This window comes from Corvus kubaryi, unplaced genomic scaffold, assembly GCF_017639235.1.
Source record: "Corvus kubaryi isolate FWS band 111438036 unplaced genomic scaffold, C.kubaryi_AGA036_p1.0 72, whole genome shotgun sequence".
In the NCBI taxonomy this organism is placed as follows: domain Eukaryota; kingdom Metazoa; phylum Chordata; class Aves; order Passeriformes; family Corvidae; genus Corvus; species Corvus kubaryi.
This window is the reverse complement of record NW_024582060.1, coordinates 4,810,957-4,838,543: the sequence shown is the minus strand read 5'-3', so window position 1 is coordinate 4,838,543 and position 27,587 is coordinate 4,810,957. Positions and strand designations below refer to the sequence as shown.

Below are 27,587 nucleotides of genomic sequence, written 5' to 3'. Positions count from 1 at the left end.
ACCTTCTGCGTTCTCACAGGGCTGGCACAGGCAATGGGCAGGTCCCACTCTGAGCTGGAGGTTAGAGAGGCCATCAGAGATCTTGGCCTGAGGAAAAAAAATCAATAATAACATATTTGAAGATGATTTCCTTTGGGTTGTATTCCACTATAGACTTGCTTGTTTACTTTCTTTTGATACAAAGTTTCTGTGGCACAAAAGGGCTGTGATTTTTAGAAGCTAAATTTCTCCATCAGTTTGTTAGGTTCGTGTTTAATTCAGCTTGTGCATAAGACACTTGTGAAAGGTGATTTCCAGTGGCATACATTGAAGTGAGCATCCTTTTTCCAAAGGTTGTCAGTTAAACTTCTCCTTTTCAGCTTTGAAAGCATCCCCAGTTTGGGCTGTTCAAATCTTGTAACGTTTTATTTGTAAGAGTAGGGTGTATCTAAACAATAATTCCTTTATTCAGGTTAAAGCATTGTTCCAGCATGTGCTGGAGATTCAGACTGGAAATCTTGCATTAACTCTGACAAAAACTTGATTTTTTCAGATATCCTTTTCTTTTTCAGAAGCCTAATTAGTTCAAGCACAAATTATATCTAAATGCAAAGGTGCAACTGACTAAGAAGTGTTATGAGTTGGATTAATTTTTAATGTCTATTTCTCTAAGGTTGATGGTATTGTTTCCCATATAAGCACACATGTAATACCTGTCTTACAGTTTGAAGAGATCATAACACTCCTCATTTACCACTAATATTGTTTGAGGTTTTTACACAGGAGTACTCAGTAGGCTCCCATCACTGGGGAGAAAATTCCCTTACTGCAGAGTTAGATGGCACCAATTTTGCATGATGCCTGTGAAGAGCTGCCAAATTAAGTTTTACAGGAGAAAATTCTCATAGGAGACCACTTTGAAATTATTTTTGCCACTTGTATCTTTGTCTTTTGTGAGTTTTCTTTGGGACCTAAAGAAGCTGGAATTAGTAAAATAAGATCAAGTGATTGCTTGCCTTAGCAACCCCAAATCCTCTGTGTGCTTTTCCAGAGGTGAAAAAGTGGTGCCAAGAAAAAGACTGAACAACTTATGTAGAAGTCATTCCTCTAAGAACTCTTTTGCTATTAAAGCAGAGGATTAACTGTTTTTCTCCCCTCATTTTGCACATGTTGTCCTTCAATGTTTCAGCAGCAGTAGGGTGTAATCTATCAGAATTCATGTCCCTCCTCCCTCTGTGACTCAGGAAACTCATGATGTGACTTGCAGACTGAGCTCCCTGAACGTTGCCCTTGCAGCCCCATCAGCTCACATTGTCTCCTGGCTGCCAGCTTGGCACTTGGGATTGTGCTGCTCCAGGCTGGGGCTCTGTTTGGCAGGAAAGCTTAATCAGTGCAACTGAGCATAACTAAAGCGGTGACAAGCGGGTCCCCCTCGTGCAGAGCTTTTTCCACCAATGAACAAGAGGCAGCTCCTGAATGGAAGCTGCCATCTGCTTCACCTCAGTGTGGCAGGAGGCCAGGGCTAAAAATTCTGCAGTTTCTTAAGTGACTGCCACACCAAATAACCTCTTGGAGGAAGGAGGTGGCTGAGCACTCTCTCTCTGAGTGTCCTTACGTGCCCTGGCCGTGGAGCATCTTGCACCCTTTTGATGTGGTTTATCACACATGAGGGTTGCTGTGCAGCCAGCCAGGCACGTCCCATCAGGGATACCACATCCTGCTTTGGGAACGTGGATGGTGGTGCTGGGAGCCAGGCTGGGAAGAGGCAGCTCCTCCCACTGGAGCTGCTCCCGGGGCCGTTTGCAAGGGGCTCTTGCACCCACCTCCTGCTGCACACCACTGCCAGCCCATCAAAGCCAGCCCTGGGTCACACTGGAAGCAGCAACCCTTCAGCAGCAATGACAAACACTTCCTCACTGGTAACCTTCTCTCCTGTTTTTGAGTTTCTATGCTACCATGGGCCTTGCAGAACAGGTTCCCAGGCAGTTGTCAGGCTGGTGGCTGACGCAACAGGCCACAGTGTGGCTTGTGGAGAGGCTCTGTGTGTGCTGCTGGTGCTGTGCTCTGCCAGCATGTGCCAGTGGGCTGGCCAGGCTCTGGCAGATGTGCCTTGCCTCTCCAGGACTGCCCTTCTGTAGCAAGGGCCCTTTTCCTCACCTGCCAGCAGCTACCATATCACAACTGATTTGGACAAGGCATGGTGGCAAATGCTGTCACAGACACTGGAGCTCAGTTTGAAAAAGCTGCAGAAGACTGTTTTTATGGTTGTGCTGAAGTCTTTTATGGTGGGATTCATCTCTTCTGACTTTCTGTTGTCAAAAGCTGATCTTGGCTGTCTAGCTTTTCACAGCCATGTCTGCTGTTCATTCCATCTCCTGCCTAAAGTAAGTATCTAGAATAGAACAAAGAACCTATGCCTTTGAAAATACTTCTGTTTCCTCCTCTGACGATAAGGTGAAGCAGATTGAGTGGCTCATCTGGAAGTGTCTGCACTGAATCCATGTGGTGCTGCCTTGTGAGTGGATATTAGCATCTGTATGCAAGGATCACAAGAAGTGTCATGTCCTCTATAGATAAACTTCCAAAATACAACTTTAAAATACATTTCTTGTGCATGTCTCATCTTGAGAACTGTGTTTAAGAGCCTGCTCCCCAAACAGACAATGGGCTTGCAGCGACCTTTCAACAGACTTCAGTTTTTCCACCTGGTTGCAGACTGACAGCAAGAATAAGGAGGGAATCCATTGCTAATGTTCATACATTTTTTTCCTTCTAACTTTGCAACATTGTAATAGTTAAAAGCAGTCCAAATACAGGTTTCAGTACATGTAAATTTGGCATTGTCAGGTGATGGAAAATTTGCTTCATTCTAATGATATTCTGGTAAATAAATCTAAGCTTTTTAAAGATTTTAAAAATAATTAAAATAATTAAGGCATTAAGAAATAAGCAAAGATAACTGTCCTTCACCTAAGTAAAAGCATGCAAATGAGAATCAATTTATCTGAAGAATAGGTTTGATGAATTTCCCATATTCTGAACTCTTTTAAGAGAAAGTGAGTTTCAACATGTACATTGTTCCCTTGCATTAAAACAAAATTAATTAAACAAGAAGTCAGCATTTAAAGAGTAATGCAGGAACACTGCATTAAAATTATCATAGAAAAACCCCCTTTTTTCTGTTGCAAATATTCTTACTAAATAGTAGAAAAAAGCTGTGTTTTATTTGTTCACTGAGTATCTAGTATAGAGAGTATATAGTCCTGCTGGTAGAACAGAAAAATTGAAACTTTAAATTAAGACCTGTAATAACTCAATAAATATATAATGATCACAGTAAAATGTGTAAAATTCTATCAAGCAAAATCCAATAACAAGTGCAAATATGGCAGATAAAATGATTGTCTGCAGTTAACCTGCAAGCTTCAGGGGATAATGAGAGCTTGCATATTTATGTACTTAGCAAGTTTATAATTTCTTTCAGCTTTCATAATTTTTTTTTTAGTTTTGACTAAATGTTATAATTCCATGTATTTAATCGAGTTAATTTAGCCTTTATCAAATCCCTTAATGTATTTTTATACAGAAGAAGATAATCAAGGCTTTTCATGCAAACCTCTGCACTGGGGTTGTGACACAGAGGGCTCAGATCTCAAAAAGCAGTTCATGCCCTTTCAGGAGCTAAGCCATCCCTTGGTGTCTCTGCTGACCCTCCTCCAAAGCACCAAGAAGTGAAAGCTAGGAGGCTGTAGATGCTTGGAAAAGCTGAGCCTGTGCTCTCAGGGCTCTTATGCCTGAGCCGAGCCCACTCCATGGTTGTTGGGTGGATGGTAGGGAGTTCCTTTTGAGAGGTGCTTCATGCAGCTGCAATGTTTAGACTTTAGGGGAAAAAAAAAAGAGTGAAGAAAACAAGTTGTTCTACCCGGGAGAGGCTGGCACCACTGGCAGGTAGCCTGCCAAAGCAGTGGCAGCACAAGAAACCTGCCTTCTTCTGCACAGCTTTTGTATCGGTGATTGTGGGAAAGTTTTGCAATCACCGTAAGAAGGAAATCCAAGGTTTAAAAAACATGTGGTGAAGTGCTCCACTTCTCGGAGCAGGCAGCGCTTTGGCTGTGATGTTGCACTGGCTCCAAGCCTGGAAGCCCTCGGGCACGGGAAAGAAACAGCCTGACACCGCTCTGACACAAAGTAAGTGCTCTCTCTGCCTCTCACTGTCTCTCCACAGCCTCCCTCCCTGCTTCTTTCCATTTGTTAGTTAGTCGGTTTGTTTGTTTAGTTGTGAGGTGCCAGTGCAGCCTTTCTGCACATCTCTTTGCCACTAAACTTGAAAGAATTCATGTAAAGTGCAAAGGTACAATTCTGCAGATTCAATATTTTTTTTTAAAGGATAAGCACTGTTTGGAGCAGGACTTTTTATCCCTCTGTAGAAAAGCTATCCATTACCCCTAATTCATAAATTAAATCTTTTATTATTTTTCTTGCTTCATTTAATTTTAAATACCACTGGTGTTAATGATTCACTGGTTTGCCAAAGTTCAGATTCTCATAGAATGGTTATGGAAAATGTGATTGCTCGATTAGGTGTAAGAGAAGTGGTTCTACAGTTTAACATTTGAGTTTAAGGTAGATTATTAGTCTGGCACCATAAATCAAATTTTATATTTAAAATTAAATGTATTGGAAAGAAAATCATGTCACTCATTTAGATACTGCTTATTTCACAGAGTCAGATGTTTCACAGAGTTAATCATCAGCAAAATACAAATCAATACAGAATGTATTTGCTTTAGAGAACTCTGTCTTTCAGCTCCTATCCTGTCAAGATTGGGGTAAGTCTGTCTTCACCATACTTTAATTATCTATAGCTTACTTTTGACTTTTTTTTTTGTTTTTTTTTTTTTGTTTTTTTATTTAGTAGCTGCTGAACATAGCCTAAGGAAGTTTAGGTCCCTTTAGAAATTTCATATGTGGTTTAGTCTGAAATATACATGTGTTTGCTTTCATAGTCCCCTCTTACTGGAGTAGGATTTGGAACTAAAATCTGCAAAATTCAAGTTAGAGTTCTTATGAGGCTTTATATCTCTTTATGAGACATTAGTGCCTATTTTCGGTTGCTAGGAGTAACTTTTAGGGGACTGTTGGGTTTCTAAGAGTGTTGTCCTTTCTGGGCGTTGGTGGACATTTCTCTCGGAATCCAGGTAATCCTGGGCATCTTGCTTGGGAGAACTGAACTCTACAGAGGAACCAAGTGATGTTTGTGGGTTAGCCTGGGACCTTGCCACATCCCCACAACCCTGGTGTCAAAAACCTCCCACAACACTCATGGGTCAGTTGGCCTCAGAGGCCTGCAGGAGGGAAACCTTGAAAGTTCCCATATGACTTAAACAGCGTGGCATATTTAAGATTCCAGTGTCTTGGGGGGAAAATATCACAGGCCAATTTCTTGACATATGTTCCTCTATGCTCCTTTAATATATGTGCAAATGTATATCAGAGCTAACTGGTTGATTTTGGTACTCTTGCACCAGTTTTCAAACAGACAAACTTGGCAATGGTTTGTTTTACTTATTATCATTCCAGATGTCTCATTATTAGCTGTTTTCCCCTGCTCAGCTTAATCTGCACTAGCCAACATAGCTAAGGTGACTCCTTAAATCAGAGCCAACTTTTAAACAAAAAAATTTATCAGTCTTACTAAAATATCTACATTTATCATCTGTCCTGCAGGGAACTTGTGAAAGCTTGCAGACTTACAGATAGTCATTATTTGTTTCTTCTAATCAGTGCTCTCTTTTACCTTAATATGTCTTTACTTATCATATTCTTACCCTATTTTCTCCTCTGTCATCATTTGTGGTCTGATTCTACAAACATTTACCCAATTAAAAATGTTACTCATCCAAATGCTGACAGAATGGTAGTGTTCACTAAGAAAATCATCAGAAATATAATAGCAGAAGCCTACTGGATCACACCAAAGGTCCATTTAGTTTGGAACAGTGATCAAAAATGGATAAGTCAGAAAAAGTTGGTTCAAGTGTGGGGAAGATGTTTTTCTGACAAGCTCTCCTAACCTCCAGCTGCCTGGGGACTTTCCTTTTCCACAAAGACTTCTAAAAACTGTCAGAAAGTTACCAATAGCTTTTCCATGTATCCAAGAAAGTCCTGGAGTCTTTTAGAAAGCAGATGTCACAAATCAGGTGCACTAGTCCTTGACTAGTTACGGTAGTTACTTTGAACACTCTTTAATGTCTTTCCTGAGGAAAAATTTCAATGTGCAGATATCTCAAGCAGTGTCTTGCCACTGAGTATGTCTGAAAAACATTGGAACATGCAATTCTTATGCAAATAATAGTTAAACATACCAATATTTTTCAAACAGGAAGACCTGTCTATCAGACCTGGAGAAGGAAAACCATGGACAGACCAATCGCTGCTGGCCAGCTTAAAGAAAAATCACTGTTCCAGGACAGTGATGGCAGTGCAGTTCCTGCCAAGACTATGTGCCATAATTGTTCAAAGCTAAAGGTATGGAAGAGCCCTGACCACATATTTTCTCTGGATCACTGAATTGCCATTTGAAGTCCTATCAAAATTCAGTTAGTTATGTATGGCACTGTTTGGCACTATATGTTTTGGAAACAATGATCTGGGCTGCATCCATAGGGGGATGGAAGGGATTTGGACAGCAGGGGAGGGAGGGGATTCTGCCTCTCTGCTCTGCTCTGCTGAGACTCCACCTGCAGAGCTGCCTCCAGCTCTGGTGTCCCAACACAGGAAGGACATGGAGCTGCTGCAGTGAGTCCAGATGAGGCCACCAAGATGGTCAGGGGGATGGAGCAGCTCTGCTATGAGGAAAGGCTGAGAGAAATGGGATTGTTCAGCCTGGAGAAGGGCAGGCTTTGGGGTTACCTAAATGCAGCCTTCCAGCACCTGAAGGAGCCAACAAGAAAGACTGAGAGAAACTATTTCCAAGGGCCTGGAGTGACAAGACAGGGGGAAATGTCTTCAAACTGACAGAGAGTAGGTTTAGATTGGATATTAAGAAGACATTCTTTCCTGTGAGGGTGGTGAGGCTCTGGCACAGGTTGCCCAGAGAAGTGATGGATGTCCCTGAATCCCTGGAAGTGTCCAAGGCTGGGCTGGATGGGGCTCCGAGCAATCTGGGATAGTGGAAGATGTCCCTGCCCATGGTGGGGGAGTTGGAACAAGATGATCTTTAAGGTCCCTTCCAACCCAAATGATTCTGATTCTATGGTTGTGATTCCAAGCACACAGAAGTCAATAAATGTGCTCAGAAGTTAAAAAATGAGGTCATATTTTACAAAAAATTCATTTAGAGGTGTGCTATAGTCACAGTGGTAGTTGCAGATACATCTTTTTATTCGTGTTTTTAAGAACAGAAGGAGAACTAATAAGATATACTGTGATAATAAGTACCAGAAATGAACAATGTTATGCTACAAGTTTTTCTTAAGGAAGGAAACAGCTAAACCAATATGTACTAGAAAGTTAGAAGGTGCATACCATCAATGTAAATTTTCCTTTTCCTTGCAGTAGCAGAGTTTTTGGATGCCGCCCTGAAAAAGAAAGTAAGATCTGTTTTAATGATAACGATGGGAAGATTCTTCTCACAGAGAATTAGAAAGCAAAGCATATGATTTTTGTGCTTCTTGAGTGGGTTGCTCTGGCATCCAGCCATAAAGCAAAAATTGTTACTTTGCAAACTCAATTATTTTCTCTCTTCAGATATTTCTTGGAGCTCTAGCTTTTTCCTTTTTTGCCAAAGGATTTTCTGGAAGCTACATGAAGAGCATGTCCAGTCAAATTGAAAGGAGATTTGAAATCTCATCATCGATTTTTGGCATTATTGATGGCAGCTTTGAGATAGGTATATTTCTTTGAAAGTGGATAAGTGCTTCTTAGTACATTTTCACCCCCAACATAAATCTATTCTTTGTACTGGTTCTCTCTCCTGTTGATGCAGGTAACTTAATGGTGATGGTGTTGGTGAGTTACCTTGGACCAAGAGTTCATCGGCCAAAAATAATTGCTGTTGGGTGTCTCATCATGTCTGTAGGAGCCTTTTTGTCGGTGATGCCTCAGTTCCTAACGGGACGGTAAATATGGAGAGTTTTCACATTATGCACTAATTGAACTTGATCATATGAAGTGTTTTTTAAAGCACACATCTGGGTTAAAAGCTTGCCAGTAGGAGTTTCTTCCAGCTATTCCAACAGGAAAATGGGTGGATTTTTTAGTATTGACTTTCTGATTTCCTCTCTGAAAGCTTACCTCTTGCTACAGGTAAGCAAGAGAGAAACCCCAGGTTTCTACAGAATTTATACATAATTAAGGATAAAGTGGGTTAAATTTTTCACCTGGGATGAATATATATACATAGATATGTATATTTTTTTAATTGTGTTGCCTTTTTTATACTTAAGTGAAATGCAATTAGATCTTGATGGAAAAGGTTTCTTTCTCCATGGTGGTTACTCATGATAAGCTCTTTAAAATGCTGAAGACTTTTATCTAAACTTGGGGAGAATTAAATATCTAAATTTTCACATTTAAGCTATAACACATAATTGTCAGAAGCAGGTCATACCTTTCCAATCATTTGGCATCCTTGCATCTGCCACAAAGGTAAGAAAGAGGTGCCATTATGGGAAAACATCAGCTCTGTTTTGTGTAGACAGATGTGGATGAACTCTGCCTCTCTCCTGCTGTCTAAAGAATGATCTCTGGAAGCAGCTTTGTCACTCTTTAGCTCAGGAAAATATTGGGGTTAGAATCATCAGAACACTTGAAAATTGTATGAAGATACCTATTTTTTTTAAGCAAAACACTGGAAATGGGCCTCCCCTCCACTTTGTATGAAACGGGAATGAACATATGTGAACACAAGGCTCAGACACACTTCCTGCAAAGCAAAGTCCTTCGTGTGTCAGTTGTATTTCACATAGTTGTTTTCCAGTTACAATTATGAAAGGATAACTGTTAGTGTGGACAACTCCTCCACAAGTGTGTCAGCTTGCTCCCCAGTGTCATCTGAGGGCCTTCCAGTCACAGATGCTACAGAAACACCCAGCACAATGATAAATGTTGGTAAGATAAAGCTCTGATGCTGGATTCCCTTCTTCTGCTTGTCCCCACTGTACACCCTTTTTTTCTTGAAAGCAGTAAAACCCTGGCTAGAAACCATGATATATACAAACCTACCCTATAATGATTGTTAAAACCCATATTTTATGTTATTTTACTGTTGCTGTAAAGTATTGTCAGAATTATGTTCACAGAAATACAAATGTTTATGGCCTGCAGGATGTGAAAAAACAACAAATTCCTATCTGTGGCTCTTTGTGTTGGTGGGGAACCTTTTACGTGGAATTGGGGAAGCACCAATTATGCCACTGGGAGTTTCATATATCGATGATTTTTCTAAAGAAGAAAACTCAGCGTTTTACATAGGTAATGTACAAATGATTTTTATGCTAAACATTCTGTTCTTTAACATTTCTATAGTCAAGCAAATACTCACCAAAAAATCTATCTGGATAATTTTGAGTTGTACAGAGACAAAAAAAACCCCAAATAGTGCAAAGGACGTCTCATATTTATTTTCTAGGGATCATTCCAGGATGGTCTTTTTGCTTTCCCTGAGTAGCTTCTGTGATGAAGAGAAGAATAATCAAATGCTCATTTCCCCAAAGTGCAAAGTCATATCTGTCTTTTCTGGCATATCATCTTCAGTACCACAGCTTCAGAGGACCAAATTCTTCCTAATTACTATTTCACAGAAAAGGGAATGATCCTTAATGTGAGGATCTGTAATGTAGTCACAATTAATTACGGTAATGTAAACATGTTCCAGGAGCTCTTACCCGACTTTTTGAATTTTACATGCAGCACACTTCCAGTTGAAAGCTTTTTAAAGTCACTATTTACTGGAAGAAAAACAACACCTTGCCCAGGGTGTTGTAACAAATCCTTTCTACTTGGGATTTTATTCTTGTTTTGACAGCACATAACCTATTGCCCAAGACAGAGAGACTTACACCCAAGCTAATTAATTTGTTGGCAAACTGATTTAATAGCATGGGGTGTTTGTGTGGCTGAGGGAGCTCAAGAACTGTGACCTGAAGTAAATTTGGTGAAATTGAGCTGGTCAGAAAGATAGTAGGACACAGTTTCAGCAGGAGCTCAGTATGTAATACTACAGGGAAAGGCCATAACAAATGTCTTAATTTGGGAATGAGAAAATCTTCAGGTTGAAGAAAATGGAAGTATCGGGGAGGTAGCTGTCAAGAACAAGTGCTCCACTCAGCAGTTATCCAAAATATTTGTAATCACCTCTGAGCTTCAGATTAAAGGTATTTTAAAAAGTTTAGTTGATTTTTTTCTTGTCAGAATCTAATCTGGGAGAGATTGAGACAGGTTGGGACTACTGGGCAAGTGAGATTAAAAATATAAAGTAAACATGGAGAATAGCATGAAGTCAGCCAAAATGAAAACTGGGTTGTATAAAAGAAATAAAGTATTTAATTTACAATGTATTAAAATATTTCACTTTTACATTCAGAATAGCAATTTTCATTCACTTATTCCATTTTGGTGGACTGAACCACTTGGCAAAAAATGTGAATATTGAAACAGTCTTTTCCATAGAGCAGAAATTTCTTTTCTTGTCTAACTTTATTTCTTTTCTATATCTTATTTTTTATCATCTGGCTAAATCAATTTATAATCAATGTTTTTGTAAAATACAAACATACAAAAAAATATTTTCCTATAATGAAAAAAGTCAGTCAAGTCTTGCTGATGAATTCTGAGCATTAATCTTGTTATTTGACCCTGAAAAAAAGTCTCAGCTTCCTGTCACTCCTTTTTCTTTTGTCCTTTGGTATTTTGTTGAGCAAGAACACAAGTTATTTTGAGGCAGAGACAGCATTTTCGTAATAGAATGAATTAAAATCATTTTGGTAGGGTTGTGGTGACCGCAATAATACCAGAGTTGCAATAGGAAGGCACAGAAAATGTAGCATACTTGTTAAGATGTAATGATTTATTACAGAAGTTCTGGGTGGTAAGCTGAGCAATCACTATATTCAGAAGAGAATTTGCAAAACCAGCTCTTTCTCAGGAGGAAAATCTCTGCAGTAGAACACAACAGGATTTACAAAGCATAGTTCTGGATGTGGGCAAGAACTAAAAGGCATTTGGTAAAGAATTCCTTCTTTTCTAATAGAATGAAGCCTTCTGCAACTTCAAGGTGTCAGTTCTGTGCTAGAGTTCACAAATCCGAATTACTGAGCTGTATTTTGATGCTGCTACCTCCTCACAACTAAACTTCAACAGAACAACACAAGTGGCAAGGGAATGTGAGAAGCTATGCTTGAATTATTTTGAAGATATTTTGTTTTATTTTATGTTGATTGCCAGTAGTGGTCACCAAAATCAAATTCTGCTGTATTTAGACATCCAGTCAGCAAAATGCAGTGTAGCTTCCCAGGTTTCTGGTAGCCTTCACAGCTTATTCATTTGCTCCTAGGGGCATCCCACCTTCTTCTGATCTACACCACAGCTATGGTTAGGGCAGCTTACACCTTATATTCTCGCTGCTCAGGAGCCTCCCATGAGACATTCCATAACAGCCTGTGCCCCTCTCCTGTCTCCTCCCTCCTCTCTCATGTCCTTGCTCTCAGAGAGGAAGGCTTGCCTTGTACATGCAGTGTTTTGCTCAGTCTCCTTTCTCTTCCAGGCCTGGTGAGATCCTCGGGCATGTTTGGGCCGACCCTGGGCTTCCTGCTTGGCTCGTTCTGTGCCAGTCTCTGGGTTGACATCGGCATCGTGAACACTGGTAAGGGACCATGGGGTGGCACCTGAAGCGAGAAGGTGTCTGGGTGTAGGAACCTCCATGCCAAGAAGCACCTTCCCAGCTCACTGCCCCAAAACCAGGGGCTCTCTAGAGAATTTTTCCTGCTCAAGAGCTGCTCAAAAATTGACATTTTAAAATCATGTGTTGCAGTGTGGTTGGAATAGCACTTCAAAAAGACCCCTACCCCCACTGCACCTCTTTTATGCTTGCACACACACTTGTTACACCCTTGCTGTGCAGCTGAGTACAAATGATTGAATGAAAGGCCCATCCCCATGCAGTGATAGGCTCATGGACACTTTCAACACTTAGCAAAAAGTGTGTTCTCGTGAAAAGCATGCAGCAAAGATTCATCTCAAAACTCATGTCGTTGTTCAAATCACTTAAAAGTCTCTAATCCCAGGGAAAATTTGAGGAAATTTGGGGAAAAACTGTAGAGTTTGAGGATGGAGAAGGAAGACTCTGAGAAACTGAGAAAGGGAAGGGGGTTTTTTTTGGTGGTAAAGGGTCCTTTTGCTGTCACTCATTCCCCAGAGAGTATTGGAAGACTGGGGCAAGGAAATGCCACCATGGGCCTAAATGGACACCTCTATTTTTGACTGCATAGGACTGAGTCACTTCCAGGGACGGGTCATTCACAACTTACCCAGGGAAGCAGTGGCTGCCCCATCCCTGGAAGAGTTCAAGGCCAGGTTGGATGGGGCTCTGAGCAACCTGGTCTAGTGGAAGGTGTCCCTGCCCATGGCAGGGGGTTGGAGTGAGATGATCTTAAAGGTCCCTTCCAACCTTAGAAACTATTCTATGATTCTATGATTTGAAACAAGCTGCATTTTAGTTCTTCATATGGAACATAGATCACCTCTGTTCTGTTTTTAAAATAGTATATATGAGGATATGCAGTAATTTATAGTAATCTATAATAATTGTTCTGCTTAATATTTAACCTATTTTCCTGTCTTTCTGTATTTTATAGATGCCATTAGCATAAATCCTAAGGATACCCGTTGGGTTGGTGCCTGGTGGCTTGGATTGCTTATCTGTGGAGCAGTCAACTTCATTGCTTCATTGCCTTTCTGGTTTTTGCCCTATTCCTTACCAAAGGAAGAAGAGAATGAAAACTTGAAGATTAGTCACTTGTCTGTTCAAGGAGATCACTGTAAAACAGACCCCCCAGCTCAGCCACAGTTAAAGTTCTCAGAGGCAGTAAAAGGTGAAAATTATTGCCCAGATGTTTGCATATGAATTCTGTCTCATGGATTCATTCTGAGCTGAGCATGAACTCACACAACCTTCAGAGAAATGCATGTTTCTGCAGTGCAAATGATGGACAAAAACGACTTTAATTTGTGCTATTATAATTACATGCTAAGGGCGAGTTTCAGTCCTCTCCTGATGTCAGACAGCTGGAAGAAACTCGTGCTGTTCCTCTGAGCTCCAGAGATCCTCAGTTCATAGTTGTGAGATGATGTATTACAGCTATGATCCTACGACAATGAAGAGAGTGGGGAAAACATCCCATCCCTCATTAATGGCTAATCCATAGCTGGCAGGCTACTGTTTCACTGAGGCAAATGTTTGGGAAGGAAACATGGAGCTCATTATGACTACATCAGATGTTGGAGGGACTTCACTGGATTTGTGTATGAGCGCAGGGATGCTGAATTAATTTCATGCAGGCAATACCAGATCCAACCAGCCATTGCTTTTACTTTTATATTTTTATTATTAGACCCAGGGTTTTGTTTGTATGGATGTGCACCTCTACAGCAGATGTGTTTTGAACTCCCACATTTTAGGCAGCTGTGCCAAGAGCCAGTCTACAGTCTAAATGCAGGTGTTTATGTTCACTTTATTTTAATGGACTTCGGTATTCTAATCAAGGGTCCCAGAAATGATTCCAGCCTTTTTCTGGGGCAGGTGCTTCTGTTCCCTAAATATCACCCTTATATGGGGTTCTTGTGTGGTTGGTGAAGGCTTCTGCTTTAGGAACCAGATTTTATACTTGGCAGTGGGTCTAAATGCTCTGTACACACATTGAGAAGTTGTGTTGCAAGCCTGAGCAGTCCCGGGGAGGAGCCCTGTGCCCTAACAAGATAATCTGGGATCCCTGATCCCCATCTCAGCACCCACTGTTGCCATTTGGCCTTGCTTCTCCTGTAAGGCACGTGTTGGCAATGAGGAAAACTTTCACTTGAGCAAGCATGTGTTTTGATAGGCACAGAATTATAACCTGCAACGCAGCCAGTCATTACATCAAAGTTAATTTTACTATCTAAAGGATGCCAAAACAACTCTTCTCTGTGTTTAGCAGGGTGTACAGCATATACCTCTCCATTGCAGATTTCTTGCCAGCACTCAGGAAGCTGTTTGGAAATTCAATTTTCGTGGTGTTCATCTTCCTCACTATTCTGCAGTACAATTCCCTTGTTGGGATGATAACCTATGAGACAAAGTTTATGGAGCAGCAATTTAATGTATCAGTGGCAAAAGCCATCTTTCTAATTGGTAGGTACTTGACTTCTTTTCAAATTCCAGTGTCAAAAAGGAAGCTTTTATTTGTTATTTTGCCTTCCTTTTCAGAAAGAGCTTGTGTGAACTTTTTTTTGGTTAAAAAGAAAGCATGTAGTGGTTTCTTAATTTTCTTACTATATTTTGAAAATGGATGTTAATTTTAGTGTTAATTTTCCTGGTGCTCCTAATTCAGTGAGATAGAGGATTATTAAAACTGGGTGGAAGCTTTTTCATAGTGAGATTTGAGTTATGTGTCTTTTTGCGAGTAAAAACCACGCATGAACTGCAACTAAGTAAAAACTACTAGAAAAAGAATTAAATATTCAGTGAAATGTGTAATTTTTTTTTTCAGAATAACATATTGGTATAAATGTTATTTCATTTTGATTACAAATGCAAATTTTATAAGCAATAAGGAACCAAAATGTAGTATTTTGAGTCACTTCATTAATTTCAAAGCTCTTTTTCTATTTACCAGTTCTTTCAAAAATAAGTTTTTCATAGTGTTCTACAAAAAAAAAGAATGCTGAAATTTTATTAATCATACAGTAATTAATATGGTCTCATAATCTGGCAGGAAAACCAGGCTATGTGAGGTCATTGCAGAACTGGTATTGCATTACTTTAATCTGAAGACACAATGCCTTGGTCAGGTACAAATGTGGGAAGAACTTTCTTTTTTCAATCTTTTTTTTCCGAATGCAGAGAAAATTTTACAGAAATGACCAAGAAAACCAACCTACCGAAAAAGCAGAGAAAGGCAAACCCCTCCCAATAACACCTTGTAAAACCTCTCTGTTCAGCAAGTAAATGTAAGGGCTGGTGTTTGTGGAATACTGAACAGATTAAATCTAAATGAAAATCATGTCATTATTCACTCTCAGATCAAAATGGAATCCAGTGAAGAGCCAGATGCAGCTTCCTTTTATATTCCATTTTAGAGACTTTTTTGTAGCTTTCTTAAATTTTTATGTTTTATTTAATGTGAAGTGCCTATGAGCTAAGACATTGCCATTTACTCCAGTTTCTAACAGGCACCTGTATATATACATATATATATATATATATACACATACAAACAACAATATAGTAAAGATGCAGCAAATATTGAGGAATTGAGCTTGTTAGTCATAATATGATTTGAAAAAGAAAATGGGGAAGTGAAATTACTAGAAGGTAATACAAATCTCAGAACCTCAAAGAATCAGCCCAAAAATAGGTATCTGATACTTTGAAAATACTAGAACCAGATATTCATTCTAAAAGGGTTAATGCAAGTGAGAGCAGCTAACATTTTTCTTACCTTCTAATTGCAGGTGTGATACTTTTACCTATCACAATCCTAGGGATGTTTCTAGGAGGCTTCCTGATCAAGAAATTCAAGCTTCACATAACTGAAATGGCCAAGTTTGCATGCATCACCTTTATAGTGGCGTATCTGCTAAACCTCCTGTACTTCACGTGCAACTGTGAGGTGCTCCAGGTGGCTGGTCTGACAGCGCCCTACTCTGGGTTTGTATCCCCTCAGGTTTGGGGTGATTGTGTCATTTGTCACAGCTGCTTTTTTGGGAGTGATGCACAGAAGAAAATCCTAGGTTTTGAAACAGACTTGTCAGTCTGAAATCATACCTAATGCTGGGCATGGGAAAATATACCTATTTTATTTTTCGAATTTTGTTTAAACTGGACATTTATTTTTTCTAAATTCTCTATTTCTTTTTCCTAAATTCTCTGTTACTGACAGTATAGCTATATATTCTGGCAAATTGCTAAAAAAGATGACATTTATTACAGGCAAACTAAATTTCTATATTCTATTTCAAAGCTTTAATTAAAAGCCAGCCTTCTTTTGTCATGTAGGGAGTGGGATGCAAAAGAAGTGTTGAAAATGGCTTTCCCATAGGCACTGCCTCCAGAAGGGACCATCACTAGATCAGTAGTTATGAACCCACATGGGGGATTGCCAGCCCCCTGTGGTACCTGGAGTTGCTTCTGACCCACTTCTCATCTGGGAGGTGGAAAGTGGTCATGGATCGTGTGCTGCAAAGAGAGGTTCCCCCTCCCTTACCAGGACCATGGGTCACGCTTCCTTGAGAACATTTTCCAGACTCTAGCAGCCTGCCACAATTGCCTACTGTTTAAATTTAGCTCAGTCTGGTCCAAATTTCAAGGGATTTTAAAGGATTTAACTGAATCCAGCAGGACTTGCTACATTTTCAGTTCAGACAGGAACTCAGCCCTGTGTTTTTTGAACTAAGCCTGTTCTCGGGGAAATATCTAAGTTATCTTGGCAAACCTGATGTCCAGTTCAACTTTGAGCTTAGTTTTTGACATAAAAATGTGTCAGAGGTTTGTGCAGTGGAGATAACTGGTTATCTGGAGTGCAACATCTGAGACTGCAGAGTGAATTAAAAATAAGCATAAACAACAAGAGAGCTTATACTGAATTACAGTTTCTCCAGGAGAACTGAGTCTGGAGAATTTAGCACATACTAGGGTTGTTTCTGGTTTAGCGACTCATTTCATGTTTTACCTATTTAACAATTTACGTTTTGAAGAAAAGCAACAACCTAATGAGGGCTAAATCCCTCACTTATCTTCCTTTCTAAGAGACTTAGGTGAAGTGCAGCCCACTTAATGTGTGCTTTTGATTGAGGGAAGGAAGAAGGAGGAAGAAAAGGAAGATTTTGAGCACTTTTACCTTACATTGTGATTGACTTCACAGCAAGGATGGTTTGTAGCTGGTGGCCTCCTAACAGTTTCTGGAAACTGAGAACTGCTAATATGTGCTCAGAGTGCCCTGATACAGTGACCTGGATCCAGGGGAAAAAAATGTCAAATACATCTTGCTGTTTTGGTTTTATGTAGTTTTACATCCCTACCTCTATGACCTGGATATGGTGTAATATCCTGCTCCTGGTCTTTTCTTAGGCCATGTCTCTGTGATAAATTCTAGGTATGATTTTCTTTTTCTTTTTCTTGGGGTGAGACTTCGAATGCAAAAGTAATGCCAGATATTCCCACCCAGCTTTTTCAGTTCCATGTCTGTTGGGGAGGATGAAACAGGAAAACCTTGGAAATATGATTGCCTGACAAAAGATTTTGGGAATATGAAAACTACAGGCAACATCGAAATGAAAGCCACTTTTGAAATACCAGGTCTTAGTTACTGAACAACTAGAAAACAATGGTATGGCCACTGAAGATAATCCCCTCTTGATTGAACAATACCCTCTGCTTGCAGGCAGGTCCAAGGGTCAGAGCAGACCCTACTAGCTCAGCAGAAGGGGTCCAAAGAGTAGTTTTTAGAAGTTAAGATGTAACACTCTATGGTAATATAAGAACTCTTATAGGCTGTATGTAAATGCTATAGGATTTGTATCTTGTATTAGATTGGTTAGTGACAATTAGAATATTCAGTACAGAAGATGATTTATTGTATTGTAACCAGGACTTCAGACATTCTCTCTTCTATTCACTTCATTCCTCTCTTCCACTTCTACTCTTGCTCTTACACTCTCTCTCTCACCCGTTCACTCTCTCACCTGCTTACTCTCTTGGGCCTGCTCAGAGCTGAGTCAGGCAGCTCTGAGCAGTGCCCCTATACCCACGCCTTTACAATAAACCGACTGTGTCCCAAGACCTGCCTATAGAGATCTCTCCATCCGTCTCCATCCGTCCGGCCGTCTCCGTCCCGACCGAACCCGCCCGTAACCTACACATGTCTTTTCAGTAACAATCCATAAAAATGTTAATGCTTGATGAAAAATCCCAAGAGAACTTAGTTTTAGCTGAAATCACCTTAGTGTCCATATGACAACTTCCCAGTGCCTTGGGTGGTAGCAGGTATCTGTCCATTTTGATTGCTTTATTTTCTCCATGTTTTTCCTGGCTACCCCTAATATATATTTTTTTATTAACTATATAATTCCACTAAATAATTCCTTAATTTCTTTCTGTTCTCCAGAACAAAGCACCTTTCCTCCAGCAAGCACATCTACATGGCCAGTTGCAATGCTGAGTGCGGCTGCAAGGTGGATCAGTGGGACCCCGTCTGTGGGGATAATGGGATCACATACACGACAGCCTGCTTTGCGGGATGCAAATCATCATCTGGCACGGGAAGGAACATGGTAAATATCCAGGGGGGTAGATGATTGTGCAATAGGACAAGGAACAATGATTTTAATTTAAAAGAGGGTAGCTTTAGACTAGATATAGGGAAGACATTTTTATCAGCAGAAAAGCCATTTCCAGGACTTCAGATAATCCTACCTGAGCAAGACCGTTAGAAACACTATGTTTGCAGAGGGGTGTGCAAATGGTTCTATCTTCTGGCAGGAGCAGAATTGTCTTCATGTAACAATACCAAAAAAAAGACAAGCAGCATTATCAGGCTTGTATTTATACATGCCATCAAGCTTCACTTCAGGAAAATTTGCCTTCAAACCCCTGTCTCCTGCTAACTTCAAAGCCCACTCTCAATCCAGCACCAAATGGTCCTTAGGCATATAATGATAGATATGCATGATAGCATATTTGGGTCCACACCTCTATTTTTTTTGTTGTTACTCATCTTCTTCATGGGATGCCTGAGCAAAATGGCTGAATAGCAGTTCACATCTGATTTTGTTAGCTTTGACCCATTTTAAACACACACAGAGCACCTTCTGTTCTAGCAATGGCATGGCTGAAACTAGAATTCCAGTTGCTTTGTGTCTCTGGAGCAGCTCAGAGATGCTGGAGCATACCAATGAACCTGGCCATCAGTCTGCAGAGATGATTACAGAAGTTTTTTCATCATGAGCAACAGCCTGGCTGGTATGGGGAGTGAAAAATCCAGCTGGTGAAATAGCTGTTTAGTGCCACTGAATTCTGAATAAATAAATTCTTCTTCTCATCTTCTACTTTCAGGTGTTTCACAATTGCAGCTGTGTGGAAGGACAAGGGCTCGGGCCTGGCAATTCATCTGCAGTTTTGGGACAATGCCAAAGAGAAAGCTGTACCAAAGCCTTTCCCTATTTTTTAGCATTACAGACTGCGTGTGCATTTATTTTAGCCTTAGGAGGCACTCCTACATACATGATTATGTTTAGGTGAAATACTTTACCTTACCTTGACTATAAAGCTTGGGGAAAGAGAAACAGAAAATGATATCTACTATTTCATTCCTGCTATGAGGAATGGCATGTGGATCAAATTGTGCCCCTGAGGATTTGCTTGTACTCTGAAATCCAGCTCTTTCAGAGGCAGAGCAAAATATCTGCCCAGAAATTTAATTCTAATTTGATACTGAGTAGATACATTGGTGATGAAGGCAGGGGCATTATGCTGATCCTGAATGCTGGGTTTCATTTCCAGTTATAGGGATGTTTTTACCAGAGATTGGTAAATAAGGTCTTGAAATAAGATGCGGTGCTAAGCCATAGCCAATGCTGTTCACATTATTCAGAGAAAAACAGGTACCTTTGTTAAGCCTTGTGGCCTCACAATGTCTTCTGTGTTGGGAGAAGTCTGATACTCCCATTTTTTTAGTCAGCTGATGGAACGAGAATTACAGCAGGAATATCTTTAAAATTTTCATTCCTTCAGTTGGAAAGCAGCACCACTGTTTCACGTTCAGAAGAAAAGGCAATGTTCTGTGCCTGTCACGTGCAAATGTCTTTCTCCTCCTGCTCATGGGTGAATCACGATCCCAGTGGTCAGTGCACATGACTAAATAACTTGGCTAAGCTGCTGATTTCCTGCAGTATTTCTAAGTGTAGTGCACACCTGGGTTATGGACAAGGCTCACTTTGCTGGCTGGTTTTCAGAACCCTAATATGTATAATGAGAACCCTTTGATGTTGATGCTGAAGTGACAACATACTGGTGTATAAACTCCAGTCCAGGGAGCAGGCTGTGCACAGCAAGGTGCCCTCCTGCCCCTGTGCCAGCTCAGTACTCCCCTCTGCTTTTGGTCAGTTCTTGCAGCTCACCTGATGGACACGGGCTGCTTTCCACTGGTAGGAATGAGGGGCTTTTATAGCCAGGTAACTCACATTTGCTGTCTCGGTGTTAAATGCTAGAGGCAGAGGGGGGTTTGATCTAACAAGGACTACACACCCTTGTTCCTTCTGGTCGTCACTGCACAGTGCAGCCCCTTATAAAGCAAGGCAGCTTCTTGGAGCTTACATTGTGGGCATGAACCGTCTTGGTTGGCTTAGTTTAATGTGCCTGTGCGTTGTCTCCCAAAAGTATTTACAACCGGTTTTCCTTTGGTTCAAGATGAGTTTCTGTAGATGCTTCTGTTTATTTCAATGAGTGTTCTTCTGTGGAAGGAGACTCTACATCTGAACTTTAACTGTGGTGGATGTTTTCAGTCAGGGACTGAGTGGGCTATGCTGAGTAAGCCACAGTACTCCTGTGATGGGGCATGTGCAGATGTACACAGCAGGACTGTAGCTTCATTACTCTGTTCCTCAATGCACTGTTTTTGTTTCCTTTCCAGATCTGTTTCACCAGACCTGAAATCCTTTGCTGTAGGGATAGAAACTTTGGGTGGTAGAGTACTAGGTAAGACTTAATTTCTCTGTGGTTTTCAAGTGGGTAGTCAAAGAAGCCAAAGAGGTAAACCAAAATTAGCCAGTGCAATGCCCTTGCTCCAGAGAAGAACAAAAGAAATTTCCCAAAATTTTCTCTGTAAGCAGACTATACATTTCAAAATACTTGGAGGAAATTGCTACATATTTCATGGTATGTATTTACAAATTATGATAATCTCTTCAGATTTTTTTTCTACACAGAAAATAAATTAGGCAAAGGAATGAAATTTCATTTTACTTTTGAGTTTCATATTTTTTAAAACTGTGGATACAACCACCTGAGCTTGATCAGTCTGCATATCCTTAACACCTATGCTCCCCTTTGCTGACCATTATTCACTTAAAGCTCCCATGCATTTTGCCTATTATTTTGTTTCTTGAGTTCATCTGCAATAAATAGTCATTTAAGTAATCAGACACACAGTCTACCCTGCCTCAAGCAAACCTTGCCTCATCTTCCCTTGTTTGCTGATTTTGAAATCTCTGCCTTGCAGACAAACCCAAATAGTCATTTGGATCTCTTTTCCAGTCTCTGTGTTTTAGCTGAACACTGCAGAGAATCAGTCTTCTGCTTTTTAAAGAGTTTACTTCACAAAATTGCACACTCTCACTCAAACAGCTTACTGATGATACTAAAACATCATTGTCTGTCTAAAAGAAATTCTTTCTGTATCACATAAATAAATAAATAATACTTATTACCTGGTTTCTTTGGAGCAAGTGCTTAATTTCATCCCTTTGCACTGCACTAATCACCTTTTCATGGCAAATTGTTGTGAAATACCTGAATATATATATGACTATACATAAATATTAATATGTCATGGCATGTAATTCCACACCAGGGATTGCAAAAGAAATGTTGGTTATATTATTTCTTTAAACAACGGAAGTTAAACTTCTAATAAAAATACCATCAAAGGGAATTGCTAACATTTCCCTTGCTGGATATTATTAAGCTGTAATTGTCCATCTTTTCATCTCCCTTTAAGTACTTGCTTAAATAGTTTCATAAATCTTGGAATCTCAAAGCTGGAGCTGGATGTTTAGTCCCATTTTATGCAGGCAGAATTCGAAAACCTTGAGATTCACTTCCTCATTTCTTTACATGGCATTAAATGATGAAATCTCCATGCCTGAGATCATGTAATGAGAATTTCTTTGCAGGAGGACTGCCAGCCCCTATTTATTTTGGTGCCTTGATAGACGAGACCTGCTTAAAATGGGGGACAAAAAGCTGTGGGGGATCTGGATCTTGCCGAGTGTATGACACAAAAGAATTCAGGTAAGCTGCATCCTCATTAAGGTTTGGGAATCTGGGCAGCAAGGACCAAGGTGGACTTTCCTCATGTCAATTATTTATAGACTGATTAGGGTACTAACAGCACACAGCTCCTTACTTTGACTAGACCTTAAAAGGTAAATAAGCCAAATAATTTTCATTCAATCTGACATCTCAAATTGCAGGACATTGCCTTAAGTCACCAGAATTAGTTCTTTTGTTGTAGCCTGCACTGAATAATAAAATAAGCGCACTGTGACACTTTGGCTTTGTGGGATGCTGAAAAACAGTGGAGTACGTGTAGCTCTGCAGATTCTCTCCCTCATCCCTCATCCCTCATCCCTCATCCCTCATCCCTCATCCCTCATCCCTCATCCCTCATTTATTTGCTTCCTATTGTATGACACCTCACAAAATCCACTTGGAGAGGGGACTCAAATGACTGGAGAACTGTGGCCAGGAGCACTGAGTGTGCCAGTGAGGAGCTGGGGAAGGACAGGGACAATAGGCAAAAAGCTCCAGCTGGTGCAGCTCCTCTTTTTTCAGCCCTAAAATAGAGTCTGCTGAATGGCAGCACACTCCAGACATTTCTGCTGTATGTCTAAGACCTGATTAGAGCTTGTCTGGGGCTAAATATCACGAGGTCATTTGCTTTCTGCCTGTTATTTCTTATTTTAAAATGTGAAGCAATACCTGGCTGAGAATAGATGGTTTTGTCAAAACGCTGTTCATGTCTTACTTGGTTCCATACAGAATTGAAAAGTTTTAGTAATATAAATGTATTTTGTCCCTTTTTTTCCCTAGGAATGTCTATCTTGGCCTCATTGCAGGACTACGGGCAGGATGCTGTCTCTTGTACATAGTGCTCTCTGTTTTAATTATGAAACACTTCAAACCAGATGGCAAAGAGATGACAGATACTAAAAATGCAGAAAGATCAACCAGCAAAGAACTAGATACTGCCAACAAAAGAGAAATTCTTCCTGGTTTAAGAACCTCAGAGGAGAGTGAGGAAACTTATATGTAAAAAGAAACAAGGTCTTTTGTAACTTTGCCTATGCTTCAGTTTTTCTGAGCACAAAAGGAGTCTAATTACTGACTTCAACAACTATTTTACATTTTGGGAGTTCAAAAAATATCCTTGAAACATTGGCTTTATATTTGCTTTACCCAATTGTCTTCCTTTTCTCATCTGAAACAACAATAAGGGGAAAAGGTGTTCAAAATTTTGGGGCATTCTCTCATCCTCTTGCTCTCAGTCCCTTTCTAGACCAACCGTAGGACAAGCCAAAATTTTTCAAGTGTCATAAATTTGATTATGATTGAAAAATTAAGAAGAAGAAATCCACAACAAGCTGCTTTGACATTTTTCACTGAGTTTATTTTGAGTCCTCTTGCTCTGTATTTAGTCCTACAGCTCTACATGGCCAATCAAGTTTCACTTGGGCTTCTCTGATGGCCTTTGCTGTGGGGTTCATGGCCAGAGTTCATTGTTCCAGATTCAGTCCCATGTGCCATGGCCAGGTGAGACCCCCAGGGCTGTTCAGAGCACCCTCTGAACTCAAACTGCACTACAGCTCTGGGGTTTGGCTTGAAAGTGTTAAACAGTCAAAGTGGAAAGCAAATGAAGAAAGTGGTGTGTTAATTTTGCAGCACATCTCAGTAATGGGTTTGAGAAAGATTACTCTGAACTGATGCAATAAAGTGATAGGTGTTTAAGTATCTTTGATTTGGTTTTTTGTGTTTGTGTGGAGGGAAGGGAGGGCATTTTTATCCTAAGGACCACTGTATTAGTACCATATATATATATATATATATATATATATATATATATATAAATTTCTTTCATTGTTTAAGGGACCTCCAGTAAACCTTGAAATACATAACTGAATACTTGAAAATTCACAGCTTTTCACAGGCAGCCTTGTCTAGGGAGAGGCTTTGTTGGAGGAAGATCCCAACAGTTATTAAAAGAGGAAAGAAGTCTCTAAAAATATTATTAGTGTGATATTTTTTTGACAGCCCTCAGGATGTACGTTTGCAAAGGACCAAATCTACTTAGTAAGATCACTGCAGATTTTGTCTCCATCACTACAGGCATTTTGCTTTATTTTCTGGAGGGTATCTCTTCTCCCTGCAGTGCTGTGCAGAAACCTAAAACTGGGAAACAAAATTTCTTTCCTAATTTTAAACCTCCTTAGGATTTGGAATAGAGACAATAGAGAAAATAGAGACATAGAGAAAATCTACCACACTTTATCTGAGAAAGTAGCAGATCAGAGGGCTAAAGAGAGGGACTCTCCATATTAAATTATTTTCTGACCTTTCTTCTACCATCTGCCCCATGTCAGTGCAATAACAGGGATGGGAAAAGGGTTGGTTTGATACTCACTGAAAGGAAGTTCCTCATATCCTGGCCTTTGGGGCTGGAGTTGTTTGCATTTTATTGCTTAAAGACAATGACCAGCACATTTAGACATTGTTTTTTACATTCACAGCTCTGATTGTAAACTGCCAGCAGATATGGGCAAGATGTGTCTATTATAAGAGATGAAAGGAAAAGCACTTAGAAGAGACTGAAATTGCATCTAGGTCTGGAAATTATTAAAGAAAAATCCAAGTTCCGGAAACCTTAGGAACTGTACACAGAGACAATCATGGTGTGTCATTCTCCTTCTGCAAGCAGTATTTTATCATTGAATAAATACCTTGGCAGCTCTAGAAACACTCGTGATCTGTGCCAGGCATAGAGTCAGTCAGGTTACTCATACTAACATCATTACCCTTTTACTTCTGTTGTTTGGGTACTTATTTCTGTACAATGTTTTTTTACATTATAGGGTTTTTGTGACTGGAGCATCTTGATTTTCCCAGGAGGTAATGTTTTACCAAAGGTGCGTTGATAATTGATGTCAGAGTGTAAATGAGATTCTGGTCAGATCTGATGATGCATGTCCAGATATTTACCCCAGGTGAAACTTAGTGAAGCGAGGTTTTCCAAACAAATAAGAATTAACATCATTCTTCATAACAGTCCTAAATCGATAATAGCACAAACCCTGCTGCAGGTAGTATCAAATGAGCCTCTTGCTCAGTATTCTGACAACTCCAAGGCTCTCATTTCCCTGTGCTTCCAACATGTACTGTTTTTTGAGTGCAAATCTAAGCACTCTCCTGTGAGCAGAACGTAGAAGTTTCTTCAAGGGAACAACTTGTACTTCAACAATCAACTAGTACAGAATATACAGAAAATTAAATAGGTGGTCAACCAAGTGGCATTTTCCTAAAGCTTTTCATCTCCTTGCTTCTCACAATAGAGAAGTAAAGACATTCTCCCTTCTAATTCCTCGTGCTCCAAAGGCAAGGCTTCACCATACTGAGAGGCAGAGGGGCTCCTGGGACTCTGGTTTGATTGCAAAATCACATTACTGACTCTAGGATCAGAACTGTTATCCTTGTCCTGTGTGAGAGCAGTGACGTCTTTGACCCCAATCACTGGGAAAATCCTCCAGGAAGGAAGAAAAACGTGTTGCCTTCTGAGTTCATGAGAGAAATTGTTAACCAAGAAAGCTATTTTGAAGGCAAATTTGCAACAAATTTGCATGGCATGCTTTCAAATACCGACTACAGACCGTGTAGTTTAGGGACCACTATAGACAGCTTTCTGGGCCATAAATCATGGTAACGCCACTGAAATCAATGGACAAATAGAAAAAACAGTGAGTTTTCATCAGAGTGGGGGAGGTTTAAGGGCATAAGCCTTGTATTTACCCAACTCTTCTTTGAGGATATCAAAAAGCTCTTTAATGGCATTTTCAAAGTCCTTCTGTCAGAATAACTACAGAAGACAGAAGACAGCCCAGTTACTTGGCATTTCTCTGTGTTTAGATATACAATTGAGCAGACATAATGACCTATGACTACCTGTTTTTATGATGTTTTCTAGTTGTTTATCAAAGAAATAGAAAAAAAAGCCCCAGCAGCCCTAAACCCACAGTTTTCTGTGTGCATTAGGATCACGTACCCTATAAAAATCAAGCCCTCCTATTGCTTTTGTGTCCCCATTATCAACAACTCCTGTCTATCCTGGCACAAAAATAAGTTAGGAATAAAGTACTACTTGTTGCAGAGTAAACAGAAAATACCTCAGGCTGTCAACTTAAATGTAAAGCACTCAAAATTTTTTTATAACATAGGAGAGAGGTAACATTAGATTTAGTCTACCAGTTTTCACTGTGGAGTATGTTGTCATTTTGCCTTCCTCTAGTTTGAAATATGGTCAAAGTTTTTTCTAGCTGAAACTGTTAATATAGGTCTGAATCACAAGGGGTTTTTTTCTCCAGTGGTACTTTCTAATTAATTAATGTGTTTATTCTGAACTCCATAAACATAACTAATTCACAGTTCAAGTTGGGGATTGTTTTCCAATGGGACTGAAATGCTGGTTTTTTAGCTAGGTGATCTAAACATGCTGTAATGTGATTACCACTTTTAGCGAAAGTCTTGAGTGATTATGAGGAAGCAACAGGTCATCAGATTTCTGTGTATCAGTGGAATGAACTTAAATGAGGGGCAATACAGTAACTGTTACAAGAGAAATACAGGTGGTAACACAATATTCTGATGGAATCCTTGAGATTTGGTCAGAAAAAGAATTACAGGTTGCAGGAAAAAAAACACTAGGAAGTATTGCTAAAATTCTTATAACAGATCTGCCTCTTAAACCAGAGACATTCTGAGTCAGTGACTGTCAAACCTAAATAATTCATCTCCTCATCTGTGTTGCACTATAAGGCATTTATATAAAATGCAGCATTTTCTTCTCTAAGATCACCAGGTAGGAAATCATCAGAAGAGTTTCATGTTTCTCAGTAGGAGATATTGCTGCACAAATGAATGAGTGCTCTTATCTGCAAAACCCATAAATGACTTAATCATATTTGAATGCGTCTTTATTTTAATATCATCTTATCAATGGAACACTGATGTCACATATTATTACCTCTAAAATTAGTATTACACTAGGTCACATAATCACAGACTTTGTGCTGAGTCCTGGCTTAACTGACAAGACCAATGAAACCTGAAATATTACTCCAGCACTAATAACAGGTTATAGTAGTAATATTAGTAACAGTAATATGATCTGAAATATCTCAGAGGTCCTGTCAGGTTTTCTGTATTGATTGCTTCAACATTTTTTTTTAAAGCTGCAGGTGCACAGGTCAGAAAACCATCTTCTAAACATAACATGTAGATAGATTTCTACATAGAATTTTATTCTTCACAGCCAGTAGAAGGTATGAATCACACAAGATTATAATGGCCAAATCCAATATTATATCATTTG

At 39.8% G+C, this 27,587-nt stretch overlaps 1 protein-coding gene across 6 annotated transcripts; it reads left to right on the top strand.

The window, feature by feature from the left end:
* Positions 1–1,824: 1,824 nt before the first annotated feature.
* LOC121675136 (solute carrier organic anion transporter family member 1C1-like) lies at positions 1,825–23,959 on the top strand. 6 transcript variants are annotated; one of them, XM_042050245.1, is made up of 17 exons: positions 1,825–2,363; positions 4,078–4,167; positions 4,704–4,808; positions 6,362–6,507; positions 7,729–7,870; positions 7,967–8,099; positions 8,960–9,090; positions 9,307–9,453; positions 11,744–11,842; positions 12,834–13,070; positions 14,201–14,365; positions 15,688–15,883; positions 18,339–18,504; positions 19,286–19,467; positions 20,862–20,926; positions 22,123–22,240; positions 23,042–23,959. In XM_042050245.1, the coding sequence occupies exons 4-17, from the start codon at positions 6,397–6,399 to the stop codon at positions 23,262–23,264; spliced, it is 2,115 nt and encodes a 704-aa protein (XP_041906179.1). In that variant the 5' UTR covers positions 1,825–2,363; positions 4,078–4,167; positions 4,704–4,808; positions 6,362–6,396; the 3' UTR covers positions 23,265–23,959. The 6 variants fall into 6 exon arrangements, with proteins under 6 accessions (XP_041906179.1, XP_041906178.1, XP_041906181.1 ...); XM_042050244.1 differs by having other exon boundaries at positions 3,979–4,167; XM_042050247.1 differs by lacking the exon at positions 4,078–4,167.
* The last annotated feature ends 3,628 nt before the right edge of the window (positions 23,960–27,587 follow it).